This window comes from Podarcis liolepis, assembly GCF_965112155.1.
Source record: "Podarcis liolepis genome assembly, chromosome: 2".
Taxonomy (NCBI): domain Eukaryota; kingdom Metazoa; phylum Chordata; class Lepidosauria; order Squamata; family Lacertidae; genus Podarcis; species Podarcis liolepis.
Genome location: NC_139555.1, coordinates 4,267,138 through 4,280,329, shown reverse-complemented (window position 1 = coordinate 4,280,329; position 13,192 = coordinate 4,267,138). Strand labels below are relative to the sequence as shown.

General features: G+C 47.7%; 1 protein-coding gene and 1 pseudogene across 3 annotated transcripts; both read right to left on the bottom strand.

Annotated features, from left to right (window-relative positions):
- Positions 1-300: 300 nt before the first annotated feature.
- Positions 301-12,259, bottom strand: LOC310699119 (inhibin beta E chain-like). Of its 2 annotated transcripts, XM_083486739.1 has the most exons (3): positions 11,710-12,259; positions 4,511-5,346; positions 301-2,118 (listed from the first exon to the last, which is right to left on the bottom strand). In XM_083486739.1, exons 2-3 carry the CDS (start codon positions 4,869-4,871, stop codon positions 1,397-1,399), a joined length of 1,083 nt encoding a protein of 360 aa, XP_083342865.1. In that variant the 5' UTR covers positions 4,872-5,346; positions 11,710-12,259; the 3' UTR covers positions 301-1,396. The 2 variants fall into 2 exon arrangements, with proteins under 2 accessions (XP_083342865.1, XP_083342864.1); XM_083486738.1 differs by lacking the exon at positions 11,710-12,259 and having other exon boundaries at positions 4,511-6,979.
- Positions 9,413-10,607, bottom strand: LOC310700889 (large ribosomal subunit protein eL21-like; annotated as a pseudogene). Its single transcript has one exon. The product of its transcript is annotated as a large ribosomal subunit protein eL21-like (transcript).
- Positions 12,260-13,192: the final 933 nt, after the last annotated feature.

The following is a 13,192-nucleotide window of genomic DNA, read 5'->3' as shown; positions in this document are numbered from 1 at the left end:
CTTTACCTTTACATCTACATCTGCTGCTAAGAGGTTTTTTGTTTGTTTGTTTTTGCTCAGCAGCAAAAAGTCCCCAATTCAATCACTGTTGTCGCCTTTTAAGGCTGGAAGACATCTCACTTTCCCCTTTCTTCCTCTCCATATATATATTTAATGCATGTGTTTTGAACACTGTATTGCACTTCATTTATATGTTTGATGCACATCAAGGAAAAGTTCATTAATAAATTTATTATTTTTTTAAAAAAAACATACCTGGACAGTTTTGTGGATGAAAAACATTTCTCAAACCATGCTGGATTCTTTTTTTTAAAAAAACACATCATTTTTATTGATGTAATTCAAAAATAAAATAATATAGATAGATACATTAACATAAGTGCAACATCCATGCACAAATAAAAAAGGTATTAATGGTATCAAGGGCACCTTTGGCATCAGTGTCACTGACTGAATGTGTGGCTATGACTCTTCAGCAACCCCATTTTGCTGCGCACTCATTGCAGGCTTTTCCCAAGTAAACACTTTCTAGTCCAGCCAGAGACACAATGAAAGTGAGAGCCACAACCACGAGAATCCTTAAACTACCCAAAGCCAAGAACCCCAAATTCTATCCCACTGTATCTAACTGGTCAGGTCTGAAGGGGTTTTCTGTGGTTAATTCTCTCCAGTTGCATTTAGGAATCCTGAATGCATCAATAGCAGATATTAAAAATGAACTGAATGGATTGAGACAAGTAGGCATGTGGACTACCTACATTCCTGGGGGATATGTTATGCTGGCTTTCCCCCAGCTGGCATTTGGACTAATCCCATCGGGCCATAGCTAGGGGTTGGGGAAGAGGTTCAAGTGAATCTGCTGTGTGTGTCTGGTGGTGGTGGTGGGAAAAGCAGAGATCAGAGGGGCTATCGAGTTGCCACTTCCAGAGTGGAACCTGAATACAATAGTGTCCAAAGTCCAAATGGTCCTGTTGGTAGCCCTGCCTAGCACTACTGAGGTGCTTTACTGTGAATGCTTTTGTCCTGAGGAAGGCAGGAATGGTTAAGGCCTCCTGCAACTTGCTCTTCTCTGCAGAAACCAAGGTTGCTCTATGAAGAGAGTCCAACACACCATCCTACCCAGCTTAGAAGGGAACATCACGACTGTCACGTGGGTGTCTAATAGGAGCATGGACAGGGGGACATGGGGGGGCAGGGGGCAGCTTCCCCCCCTAGATCAAGTAAAACAATAGAAATACTTAACTAACTGACCAATCATGCCAGTTCTGCCCCCCTAACAAAGTCCTGCCCCCCCCCAACAAAAATCCCGGCTACACCCATGAATAGGAGTAGTGGGAGAAGTCTTACATCTTCTGTTCTGCCCCTCTCAGCTTTCCCTGTGGCTAGAATCCTGCTCTTAGCTGCAACCGCAAGCATCAACAACCATGTCAGGAATGTCTGTCTTTATGAGGTTGCTATTGGGATCAAAGTAGAGCAGAGAAAGGGGCCGTCGCTGTGTGGGGACGCAGCAAGACCGGCCAGCAGTCTGGATGTTGTTGGCTTTGACCAAGTTGAAGACAGTTGTGTGGAAGGAGGCTGCTACCCCAGGTGAGCCAGCCAGGTGCATGGGGCACTCACCCATGCAATAGTTTATCTGATAACCTTCTGGCTTAAAGATCCAGTCATTCCAACCAATGTCCCGAAAGTCTACGTAATAGTCTTTTCTGCAGCACAGGTCAGAGTTCTGGTCGCAGCTCAGGCTGCGCTTAGCTACCCGGTGGCCAGGCTCCCGTATCTTGGCTTTGACCATCAAGAAGGGCTGCTGGGAGCTGCCGGTAGCAGTCAGCAAAGAGTCGATGGTGGGGTGGCAGCCTTCACACTGCAGCTCCAGGCGCAGCGCCGTCTCTTCACGCTCAAGGAAGCTCTGCAGATCTGGCATGAGGGAGAAAGTGTGCCAGCTGCTGCCTTTGCTCTCCAGCTGCTGCCGCTCCCCAAGGGCCACTCGCTGCTGCCCTGCCAGGTAGACCTGCAGGGTGATGTTTTGGTGAGCCTTGAGGTACAGCCACAGCTCAGCCTGGAGCAGGTGCATGTCTTGGCCTTTCGGATGTGTCAGCTGGAACTGGAGGACCCCGGAGGGCTCTGCAGAGGGGAAGACAATCAAGATGAAAATCTTAGGAATGCTAATCCTGACCTGCCCCAGAAAAGCTACCAACATGCCTGAACCAGAGTTCTTTGTTTAGGGTCAAAAATATGTCCAAGAGTTGCCTTGCCCTCACTTCACATTTATTTTCTGCATTTGAATTATGCCTCTGAGGAACCCCATGGGGTAGATAGGCTGAGGGTAAGTGCACCTGCGAATGTGTAGAGGGAGCAGCAGAGACCCACAGGGTGTCCCCAATATCCCCATCCTGGCCAGCTGCAGCCTCTGACCTTTGTGCGTTGCGCTTCAAGCATTTGGCTGAATGCATGGAGAATCCTCCTAGTGATGGGGAGCCCTGATCATGCTGATGGAACCAACAGAGGTAGGGATGCAGGGGCTGGGACTAGTGTATGCAGTGTGTACTAGTGTCTACTCTATTCCCCTTTCACAGTCTTTAACACCTGGGGAAATAATGCCTGGCCCTAATGGTGAATAACATGATTCACCTAAGGGTGCTCTTCTTACTAGAGCATGGCTCTAAACTAAGCAATAATGGTCTTTCTAATAGATTCTTGTTGTTCATTGGCTGCCAAAAAATTCAAGCCCTGTACAAAACATGTGGGAAGGCATGTTCTGCTGAAGCAGGCAAGCAATCCCAAATAAATAAAGAACAACATAATTAAAAACTAAAGGAGGAGACTGCTGAAATGAAAACCTATCTACTACCCCACACTGGTTCTTACCAGCTGTTCTTACACATACACCCCCCACTATAACTCTCTTATAAAAAGCCATTTCCTCCGCTTTCCTTATGAGCAACATCACTGCCCCCTTTTGGTGGGATAGCCTGGGATATTTTTTTTAACCACTTGACCCAACAACCTTAGAACAATATGCCAAGAAGCTTGATTGCTTAGTCTCACTCAGCATGGGGTGGCCTACCAGCCAAACATGGATGGGTTTTTCTGGTAAATATTTTTTATTTGCAGCCAAACAGATGTTGAGCCTGCAACACTAGGTCCAGGTGGATTTCTGCCATGCAATGGTCACAAAGGTCATTCCATAGTAGAAACAGCAAGAAATTGTACAAATACCTAAATAAATCCATGAAAATTCTGAGTGCTTATCACTAATACCACATTATGACCAATCTCTCCTTGCCCAATGGGGGGGGGGGAGTAGGGAACCTGCAATCCTCCAGATATTGCCGAACTACAACTCCCACCAGCGCCCTCAACCGAATGGCCAATGGTCCAGAGATTATGGGAGCTGCTGATCTAGATCTAGACATTCTAGATCTAGACATTCTTCTGAGTGCACCTCACTGAGATGAATAGGAAGCAGCACAAGACCCTTGGTGCCTAAGTTCTCAGGAGCACACAGAAAGAACGGGGTCAGAGAAACGGGTGTGTGTGACAGCTGTGTTCTCCCTTCACTGCCAGAGGTGTATGGGTCTGAATACCCATTTGCTGGGAACCACAAGTGGGGAGAGTGGTGTTGCACACAGGTTCTGCTTGCTTGTGGGCTTTCGACAGGGGCACCTCGTTGGCCCATGTGAGAATAGGTTGCTGATGGGCCATCTTACGTTGTTAATTAAATTAGGCATCAAGCAAGAAAGCAACACAGTGGTGTGGGATATTCTTCCAACTGCCACCATTTGGAAGAATAGTAAATAACAGGCAAAAACCAACAGATGAAGCTTTCCCCCCACTGTTATATTTTTCCTGTCTCACAGCTGTTAAAGGTATAAAAAGGGTAGCAACGCTACGCTAGCTTCCTCCTGCTTACTAGCTACTTCCAGTGACCCCATCCTACATTGCACATTAATGGGGCAGATGGTGGCAGGAGGTCATTTTTAAGAGAGAAGGTAGTATGATAGAGGCGTCAGCATCACTGTCTGTGGCACACAGACTCATTTCTTTTGCCGCATTATAACTGCTGGTGGAACAAGTATTGGAGGTTTTTAAAGAAGTGATAATGGCATGGAAATGCACACTGCTGGCAACACCACTTCTACTAATACCATCTTCACTAATCTCTCTCACTCAGAAAAAGCATCTGTCTGCAGCCTGAGATATGCCACAGAAAACTGGATTAATGAGAAATTTAGCAACCTGTCCACTCTCACCACCACCACTAGTTCCTCCACACACATTGCCCTTCTCCCCCTGCAGTTGATATTTTTCAGTACAGTCAGAATCTACCCAGATCTCCCATGGGTAGGAAATTGCAGTGCAATGAATAACTACAAGTCTCTGCTCTCAAGAGCACTTTGTATGCAGCAGTTCTTTGCAGGGGGTGGGGGGAGCTGTTGGCACATGCGACTTACATTCTCTCCATCATAATATTCAAGTCCTGGGCCATGCACCAGGAAGAGCTATGAGGACTCACCTGTCTCTGCAAAACTAATGATTTCGTACCCCTGTTCGTCAGGCTCAGGGTTCTGCCAGCTGGAGAAGTGCCCAAGTCTGTCCATCCGGGCTTTGCCCAGGTGCAGGCGGCGTAGGGCGTTGGCCACTGCCCCACGTGGCACAGGGTGGGTGATGTTGGGCCTCTCGCTCAAGTTTAGTTTCTGCAGGATCTGCTGCTTGGCTAATTCGACCAGAAAGGCTTTCTCAGCACTGGGCTCCAGAGGCGGCACCTTACAGGAAGGACACGCGGGCTTTCCCTCGATCCAGGCCAAAGAAGTCCATAGTAGGGCCAGCGTGGCCAGAGGAGTCCAGCTGCCCTGGGGGCTGTAGATGGGAGCCATGAAGAACCCAAGCGTGGTAGGTAGCAAGGTACAGCAGAGGAGGTGGTTTTGTTGCCACGTAGTTCTTGTGACAGTAACTAGAACTCACGAACGGTGCCTGCGCTGGGACCAGCTGCTTGCATCTTAGCCTAAAAGGAATGGCAATCTGCCCTGGGTACAAGGAGGGTAACTGCTAACCCCTGGCAACTCCTTTGCTTCCTCTTGCTCTCCCTGCTTCTTGGGGCTGGGTGGATCTGCTGCTGGTGCCGAGGTGAAGCAGGTGTTGATCACTCAAGAGATCTCAGCTCATTGACTGGCTGCTCCAGCGTGTCAGGCAGCTATGTGCCTCAGTTTTTGTCACTCAGCCAGTCTGGCCCTGCCCTTTGTGCCTCTCTGATTGGCCGGCTCACCTAGTGCCCCAGGGAGGTTTCCTCCAGTTGGGGAGGAAGGGCTTAGCAAAAGGGGATTACAGGCTCCCTTTGGTGGAAACAGGTGTCTGAGGAAAGGGAACACAATTTGCCATGATGTAAAGCAAAGCAGGGGTAGGATTGCATTGGGAAGGGCTTTTCATGGCCCCAGAGTGAAGAGGGGCTTAAGGCGGGAGAAAATGGCAAAGCAGAGGGGTGGGATGTGGGAACAACCCCAGAGAAAATGTGCATTACAGTAGGCCAAGCAGGAGATAACTAGAGCATGCACCACTCTGGCGAGACAGTCTGCAAGCAGGTAGGGTCTCAGCCTGCGTACCAGATGGAGCTGGTTAGACAGCTGCCCTGGACACAGAATTGACCTGCGCCTCCATGGACAGCTGTGAGTCCAAAATGACTCCCAGGCTACGCGCCTGGTCCTTCAGGGGCACAATTACCCTATTCAGGACCAGGGATTCCTCCACACCTGCTCACCCCGTCCCCCCAAAACAGTCTTGTCAGGATTCAACCTCAATCTGTTAGCCGCTATCCATTCCCCAACCGCCTCCAGACACTCACACAGGACATTCACCACCTTCACTGGTTCTAAGTCTTTAAACTTTAAAGCAACAATTTTGAGAAAATGTTAGTGGACACAGAGAAAACTCCCAAGATACAGGTAAGAATAGGTAGAACCTCTAATCACATCTATCCAGCACCACAGTATGCTAGCAAGCAGATAAATTACTTAAAAGCCTTCTGAAATGATTGCTTCCTGGAACTCTCATCTTTCAGAAGCCACAAACTCCTTATCTGCTGCCGATAAATCCTCTGGTGATTATTAACAAAGGTGAGGAAATGTGTCTGTGATTATCAACTGGTTTCTCTTTCTGGGCCATGACGTCTGTGGCAGGTGAGGTGCCACATTATTTGCACTGCTCAGGGTTCCATCACCTTGATACATCAGCGAAGTTTTTCTCAGGTGCCAAGGTCCCTCGCTGGAGCTGCGATCTTAACTTCTATGATGGAGAAAAACCTTTGGATTGCAGTGCTGTCAGTACTAACAGCTTCTGTAGCCACTTTTCTGCAGCTATGTTTCGTATCTGGAATATACAATGTAAACTAAAGAACCTATGCAAATTGACTTCACTGACCTAACTCTGGCTGTGTAACTGGGGGGGGTTCTGTATTGCCCTGTCACAGGGACTCCCTGCTGCTCTGTTTCCCCAGAGAGTAGAATCACTTGGAGGAACAAATGGTCAGTGCTACATATTAGTAGCCTGACTGTGACAAGGAAATGAACCCCATCACATACCACGGTGGTGAGATTGTTGTTGCACCACCAGCAACACCAGAAATAACCTCAGTATCAATGCTATTTGTGAATTAAACTGCCTGCAAAGGCATCACTACAAATTCTGGCAACAGAAGGTGAGGCTTATTAAATCTGGAAAGAAGGGAGAGACATATTATTACAAATAATTGGTTGATTCAATACCTTCTCCAACGAGACTCAAGATGGTTTATATTCCATGCCCCATAAATTCTAAGGGGAGAAAACATTATTCATCATACTTCTTTTGAATTCAGTGGGAATGAAAAGCACTGAACCTGGCTAGATAGCCCACGCCCTATTTTTTATACAGTATTCAAATGGTTCAAAATACTTACACAGCATTAAAATGGATAAAACTTAATGACTATTAAGTTAATTAGCAGAAGTCAAAAGGGGCTGGGAAGTTCAAGACATGGGTTCTCTCTCTTTGTTGAGATAGGCTGGGATTGCAAGGATGAGAGTCAAGCATGTGAAATAAATCACACCCCCATGTTTAATGCTGGCACCCCCCTGGTGCCATTGTCACATTGAAGAAGTATGTGCATGGGCAGAGGAATGGAGACGGAAGCCCTTAGCAGTGGCTTTATCTGGGGGGAAAGGTGGCGGAACTCACCACTATGGCCATCACTACCCCTCCCCACTCTCACCACCAGCATGTGAATCTGAGTCAAGCAATGGTTCATCTAGCTCAATGTTCTACCAGGGGTGGGAAACCTTTTCCCTACCATTGACCTGTAAGAAAAATCATTTTGAAGCTGCAGCTAATAGCTGGTCAAGGCCAAATGGGCCGTGTTTGCTGAGCTGCAAGATTGCAGAGTCCCCTCCCCACAACAGAAAGGCTCAGTCTCTTGTGGGTATTAGGTTGTAAGCCTTGGGTTCCTCGTCCCAGTTCTAAACTGCCTGGCAACGGTTCTCCAAGGGTTCCCAGTAGTTGTTCCCAGCCTCCCCGAGATATTCCAAGGATTGACCCACCTGGGGGCCTTTTTTCATGCAGCATACAAGGTACTGAATGGGAAAGGTCATAGTTCAGTGCATGTGGAAGGCCACAACTTCAGTCAGCCTTTCCAGGTAAGGCTTGGGAAAACTCTGTTCTGAAACCCTGGTGAGCTGCTGCCAGCTGATCCAGAGGAAGACAGTCCTGAGCTACCCAAACCAGGGATCTGGCTCCTTAGGTGTTCTGTCAGGCAAAAAACCAGGCACTTTCTTGCATATTCACCTCTGGTGACTGAACACTGAATGGCCTAGTTTAAATCTCTCTCTCTGTCTCACTCGCTGTGTGTGTGTGTGTGTCTGTGTGTGTGTGTGTGTTGGGTTAGGATAGCGGGAGTGCAAATGCTTGCATACTTAGAATAATAGAATTGTCCCTGAGCCGCATCTGGCAATACACCTTGCAATACAGGGAATCTGGGCGGCCACAGTGAGGAGATTGCTGGACTTTGATTGGCATCCTTTGGCCTGACCACCACTGGGTACAAAGCCACAAGTTCCGTCCCCCCAAAATGACTCCCAACTTTGGCAAAAACTGCTCATACCACCTCTGATACCATATTTAGAGGACATGGGTGTACATAGCCCCATGTATGGATGGGCTCCAGAGTGATCTGTTCCTAAGAGGTGAAGAAGATATTCAAAAACTTGAAGCAGATTGAGATGGGGCTAATAGCAGGGGCCAAATTAGGCTTTATTTCACCCGGGTCAAGGGCCCAATTTAGCACCCCACACCATCACCCCATGCACATTTGCATACACTTACACACAGCCTGGGAGCCTCAATGGCACTCCTCTGGAGGCTTCACCCGAGCCAAAAAATCAATATGGACTTGCTTTAAATTTAAATTTTAAGTTACAAAATTTAAAAAGTGATTTTTAAAAATCACTATTTAGGAAAAACGGGTCTTCTTGAAGTGAGTTAAATTTAAATTTTAAAGTAACTCCATCTTTTGACATTAAAACCCATGAAGTTCTGAAGAGATTGGTGTTTTTAGTTTTGACATATCTCAATGCTGGACTGAGCTTTTAAGGTTTTTGTGTAGTCAGACAAGGCCAAAATTGATACTTTTTTGAAATTTCAAGTCCTCATAACTCAGAAATGGGATGAGATAAAATGCTAAAATTCTAGATTTAAATTTAGTTTTCCTCATTCAACAAGAGTACAAAATATTAAGAAAATTGGATGACATAAGGTAAAAAAGTCGGATCACTTGACATGGAATGACCCAGAAACAACAAAAAGCACAAGTTCCTAGACCATTGCTGTGAAGATATAGGAAATCCTAATGAAATTACAGAAGCTGAATAAGAGGGGATTTGCAGGGGGCTTCAGTGCTTTCCCGTTGCCCTTCTGAGAGATAACTAGAAGAACAATAAATTAATGTGGAGTGCAAAATTCGGCTTTCCTTTGTGCAACTTTTTTTAACACAGAGACTATTATACACACTTGGGTATAACTTTCAGCCTCACTGTAAGCTATTGATCAGAGCAGAACCAGCCACCAAAACAAGGTATCCCCTCCCTTTTATCAGGTAACTATTACTGCCTTCTTGCTGCTTCTGTTTTTGTTTTGTTTTTTAGGTAGTCAACATGATATTTCATTTTGTTCATATACAGTACAAGTACTGTGGTACCTCGGGTTACATACGCTTCAGGTTACAGACTCCGCTAACCCAGAAATAGTGCTTCAGGTTAAGAACTTTGCTTCAGGATGAGAACAGAAATTGTGCTCTGATGGCGTGGCAGCAGCAGGAGGCCCCATTAGCTAAAGTGGTGCTTCAGGTTAAGAACAGTTTCAGGTTAAGAACGGACCTCCAGAACGAATTAAGTACTTAACCCGAGGTACCACTGGATGTCATAAACTCATATGAAATGAGTTCCAGCAGCTCTGGTTCCTTGCCATTTTTTCTCAGAAAGTGGGCTTCTCTTGGAGGAGCAGGCTGGTGTTTTAGTTCAAACCAAATTCCCTTTTCCTCCCCTTTCTTTCATAGTCTTTCACCCACTGCAAGAAGCTGTCTCTGCTCTTAGAGTGCTTGATATACTCAATGTGCACATTAATTCTCTGGGAAAGAATCTTGCCCTTAACCTTCTTGTTTCACAATAATACCCACAGCATGCTGGGTAATGTTGTATATCCTTCCAGTCTTGCCATAGTAACATTTGTGGGGCATGCCTTTCTGAATTGTGCCCATGCCCTTTATGTCAACAAAACCACCTTTATAGATGCACATGTAGGTGGCAAGAGGGACAACGCCATGTTTGCGAAATGGTCTTGAGAACATGTAACGTGTCCCCTTCCTCTTCCCCTTGCTGTTGGTCATCTTGATGGATTAGGCAGGCAACCCACTCTCAGGGAGCGCAGAGTGGTGGGACTGGGAGCGGGGCGGAGACATCCCGCTCCCCCTCAGACGTTGTTTGGAAGCAGTGCCCGGGTCTGCTTTCCCCCCTCCTGTTCCTGTTCCCCTTCCTTGCTGCTTCTGTCGTGTAGGAATTTGAACCCAAGACTGAGACGTTGAGTCCACCAGTTGAACAGCTTCCACAACTGGCCTTGGCGGGGAGCAGTTCTGCTGGCATTCCATTATCTGGCTGTAGGGTAGAGGGGCAGAATGGGATTAAAGTTCTTGGGATAGTTGGTTTTGGCTAGAGAAAGAGGCAACGTGCAAACATGGCTGTCTGGGAAAAAAACACTGGCGCAACATGATGCAACTGCAGGGCCAGGGGCCGAAGTCCACAGCACACTAAGTTTGCTGGCAACTCAGCTCCCAGAATAGGCCAGGAATGTAAATAGTTAGCAACTGACCCTGGCATGATGCCAAGGCACATGGCCTACGGTGCCTACACCTTCTCAGAGACACCAGCTACTGTGCACGGAAGAACTACTGCGCTGGGACAAGCTTGTTATTCATCACGTTCTACCATCCTGACTCCGAAAGTGACTGGTTATGTGGACCCTTGGCTAGGACAGTAGCCAAAGTCTGGGAGGCAAATGAATTACAGTGGTCCCTTGGGTTACATACGCTTCAGGTTACAGATGCTTCAGGTTACAGACTCCGCTAACCCAGAAATAGTGCTTCAGGTTAAGAACTTTGCTTCAGGATGAGAACAGAAATCAAGTGGCGGCGGCACAGCAGCAGCAGGAGGCCCCATTAGCTAAAGTGGTGCTTCAGGTTAAGAACAGTTTCAGGTTAAGTACAGACCTCCGGAACGAATTAAGTACTTAACCTGAGGTACCACTGTAGAGTGATGGAATACCCTTAGAGCAGAAATAATTTGAGGCCATGGGTTGTATCCAAATAAATTATACTCAAGAGGGGTGTGTGTGTGTGTGTGTGTGTGTGTGTGTGTGTGTGTGTGTGTGTGTAGAGCATTTCACAAGCGAGGAGTCACCACAGAAAAGGCCACATATGGACCTACTGCAGAGGAGGCACACAAAGAAGAGTCTCTGATGATGATCACAGGATCTGGGTCGCTTCCTATGAGAACAGGCGGTCCTTGAGGTATTGCGGTCCTGAGCATAATTGGTACCAAGAAGCCTCCCAAGGGGGAAAGTCCCCATTGACACTTCCAGCCTGTGAAATTTGCAGCAGGCCATAGGCCTATTTTGTCCTGCACACTGCCTTGTCCTGTACCTCTTAAAGTTGCCATTTGGAGAACTGCAAAATGGCATTTCCTAATGCCTCTTATTCTAAGCCTTAGACTTGGAAACCTTCCTATCAATCTACCCCATAAAATATCAAAGGAAGCGGAGGCCCCTCGGCTGTGTACAGTTCAATGGAGAGCAGGCAAGCCAACTCAAGGGACCAGAAGCGTCTGCTGTCCTGGGAAGCCTAGAAAGCAGAATCTCCTCCAAACCGTTCAGTTGTCTTTGGGGTCGCTTTATGGGGCCCTCATCTTTCTCTCCTGATTGGCTATGAGGGCTATATGAACTTCCTGTTTCCAAGGAACGCAAATTTTGGAAATATCAGACCTCGCCAGAGCCAGAGCTCTGGACACCTGGGGCAGAGCGGGATTCCCATGGCATTGCCAGGCGAGGCTCCGGTTGGGAGCTGGGCTTGGGCTGGGTTCAGCAGGAGCGGTGCCGTCGGCTTCCAGGCCCCTCCTGTCCTCGAGAGCCCCTTTGGCCGCCCACCCAAGGCGAGTTCACTGCCTCTGGTGGGCCTGGCGCCCCTCGCCTGAGGCCAGGACATGGCCTCGGCTCCCGTGCAGCTTCGGGTGCCTCCCTGATCCACGGTGGGTGAAGGTCCCTCTGTGCCCCTTAGCCCAGTCCCTTCATGCAACTGGGGCGCTTTGAGGACGGGGAACAGCGTTGCTCCCTCCGCCATGAGTCAAAAGTCATCTTGCCTCAGGCATCCATCCCATATCATGTAGATGGTTACCCTGGAGTAAGTCACATTGTACTCTGTCCCTTGAAAAACAGGACAGTACCATTTTGGGGGCACAGACTCTTCTGTCCCATTTGGCCCCTGATTTGGCCCATTTTTGAAGTCATAAAAAGTAACAATTGGCCTTTGTGCGCTCACCCAAACTTGCTTATCTCGTGCGCAATGTGACTGCTAGCTGCTTAGACAGTGAGCCCTCCCTCCCTTCCAGGCTAGCCAATCGTTGAGCTGACAGAGGCAGGGAGGCAGCGCGTACCTGCAGTTCAGGGCGGGGCCTGTTTAGCATGTGGCCAGCTGTTTGGGGGAGGGGGCTTTCTTTATTTTGATCCACTACCTTTTTATTGGGATGCGGGTGGCGCTGTGGTCTAAACCACAGAGCCTAGGGCTTGCCGATCAGAAGGTCGGCGGTTCGAATCCCCACGATGGGGTGAGTGCCCGTTGTTCGGTCCCAGCTCCTGCCAACCTAGCAGTTTGAACACATGTCAAGTTCAAGTAGATAAATAGGTACCGCTCCGGCGGGAAGGTAAACGGTGTTTCCGTGTGCTGCTCTGGTTTCGCCAGAAGCGGCTTAGTCATGCTGGCCACATGACCCGGAAGCTGTACGCCGGCTCCCTCAGCCTATAGAGCAAGATGAGCGCCGCAACCCCAGAGCTGTCTGCGACTGGACCTCATGGTCAGGGGTTCCTTTACCTTGACCTTTTTATTATTAGCGTTTTGTCCCAGAAGCACCCACTGTGGTGTGATCACTGATTAGTTGTCCTCTATTAATCTTGCCAATTAGTTGTTTTTGAAAGATGCTCTTCCCCACTTCTCACACACAGAACTAAATGCATATTTTAAGATGCCACATGTCACCTACAACTGTTAGAATTGGTTGGATTTCCAGCACTTCTTATTGCAGACCAACCTTATATTACAAATGCAGGGAGAGGAAGCAGAGCCTGGCAGAATTGCCAGAACTTAGTGACTTCTAGGCAAATGCTAAAACTCCAAATGGTGACCTGCTCAGGGAAGCCGTTCCTGTCTGTTTAAATAGGCAGGAATGGATTGACCCACTACCTGAGAACAGTGGCATAGCAACCAATCCTTTCCAGGGGACTCTTAAAGCGGTGTAAGAGTGCTTTAAATGATGCTTTAGTTAAAATTCCTACATTGCAGGGGGCTGGACTAAATGACCCTCAGGGACCCTTCCAACTCTACAATTCTATGATTCCATGAATGCCTATAGATAAC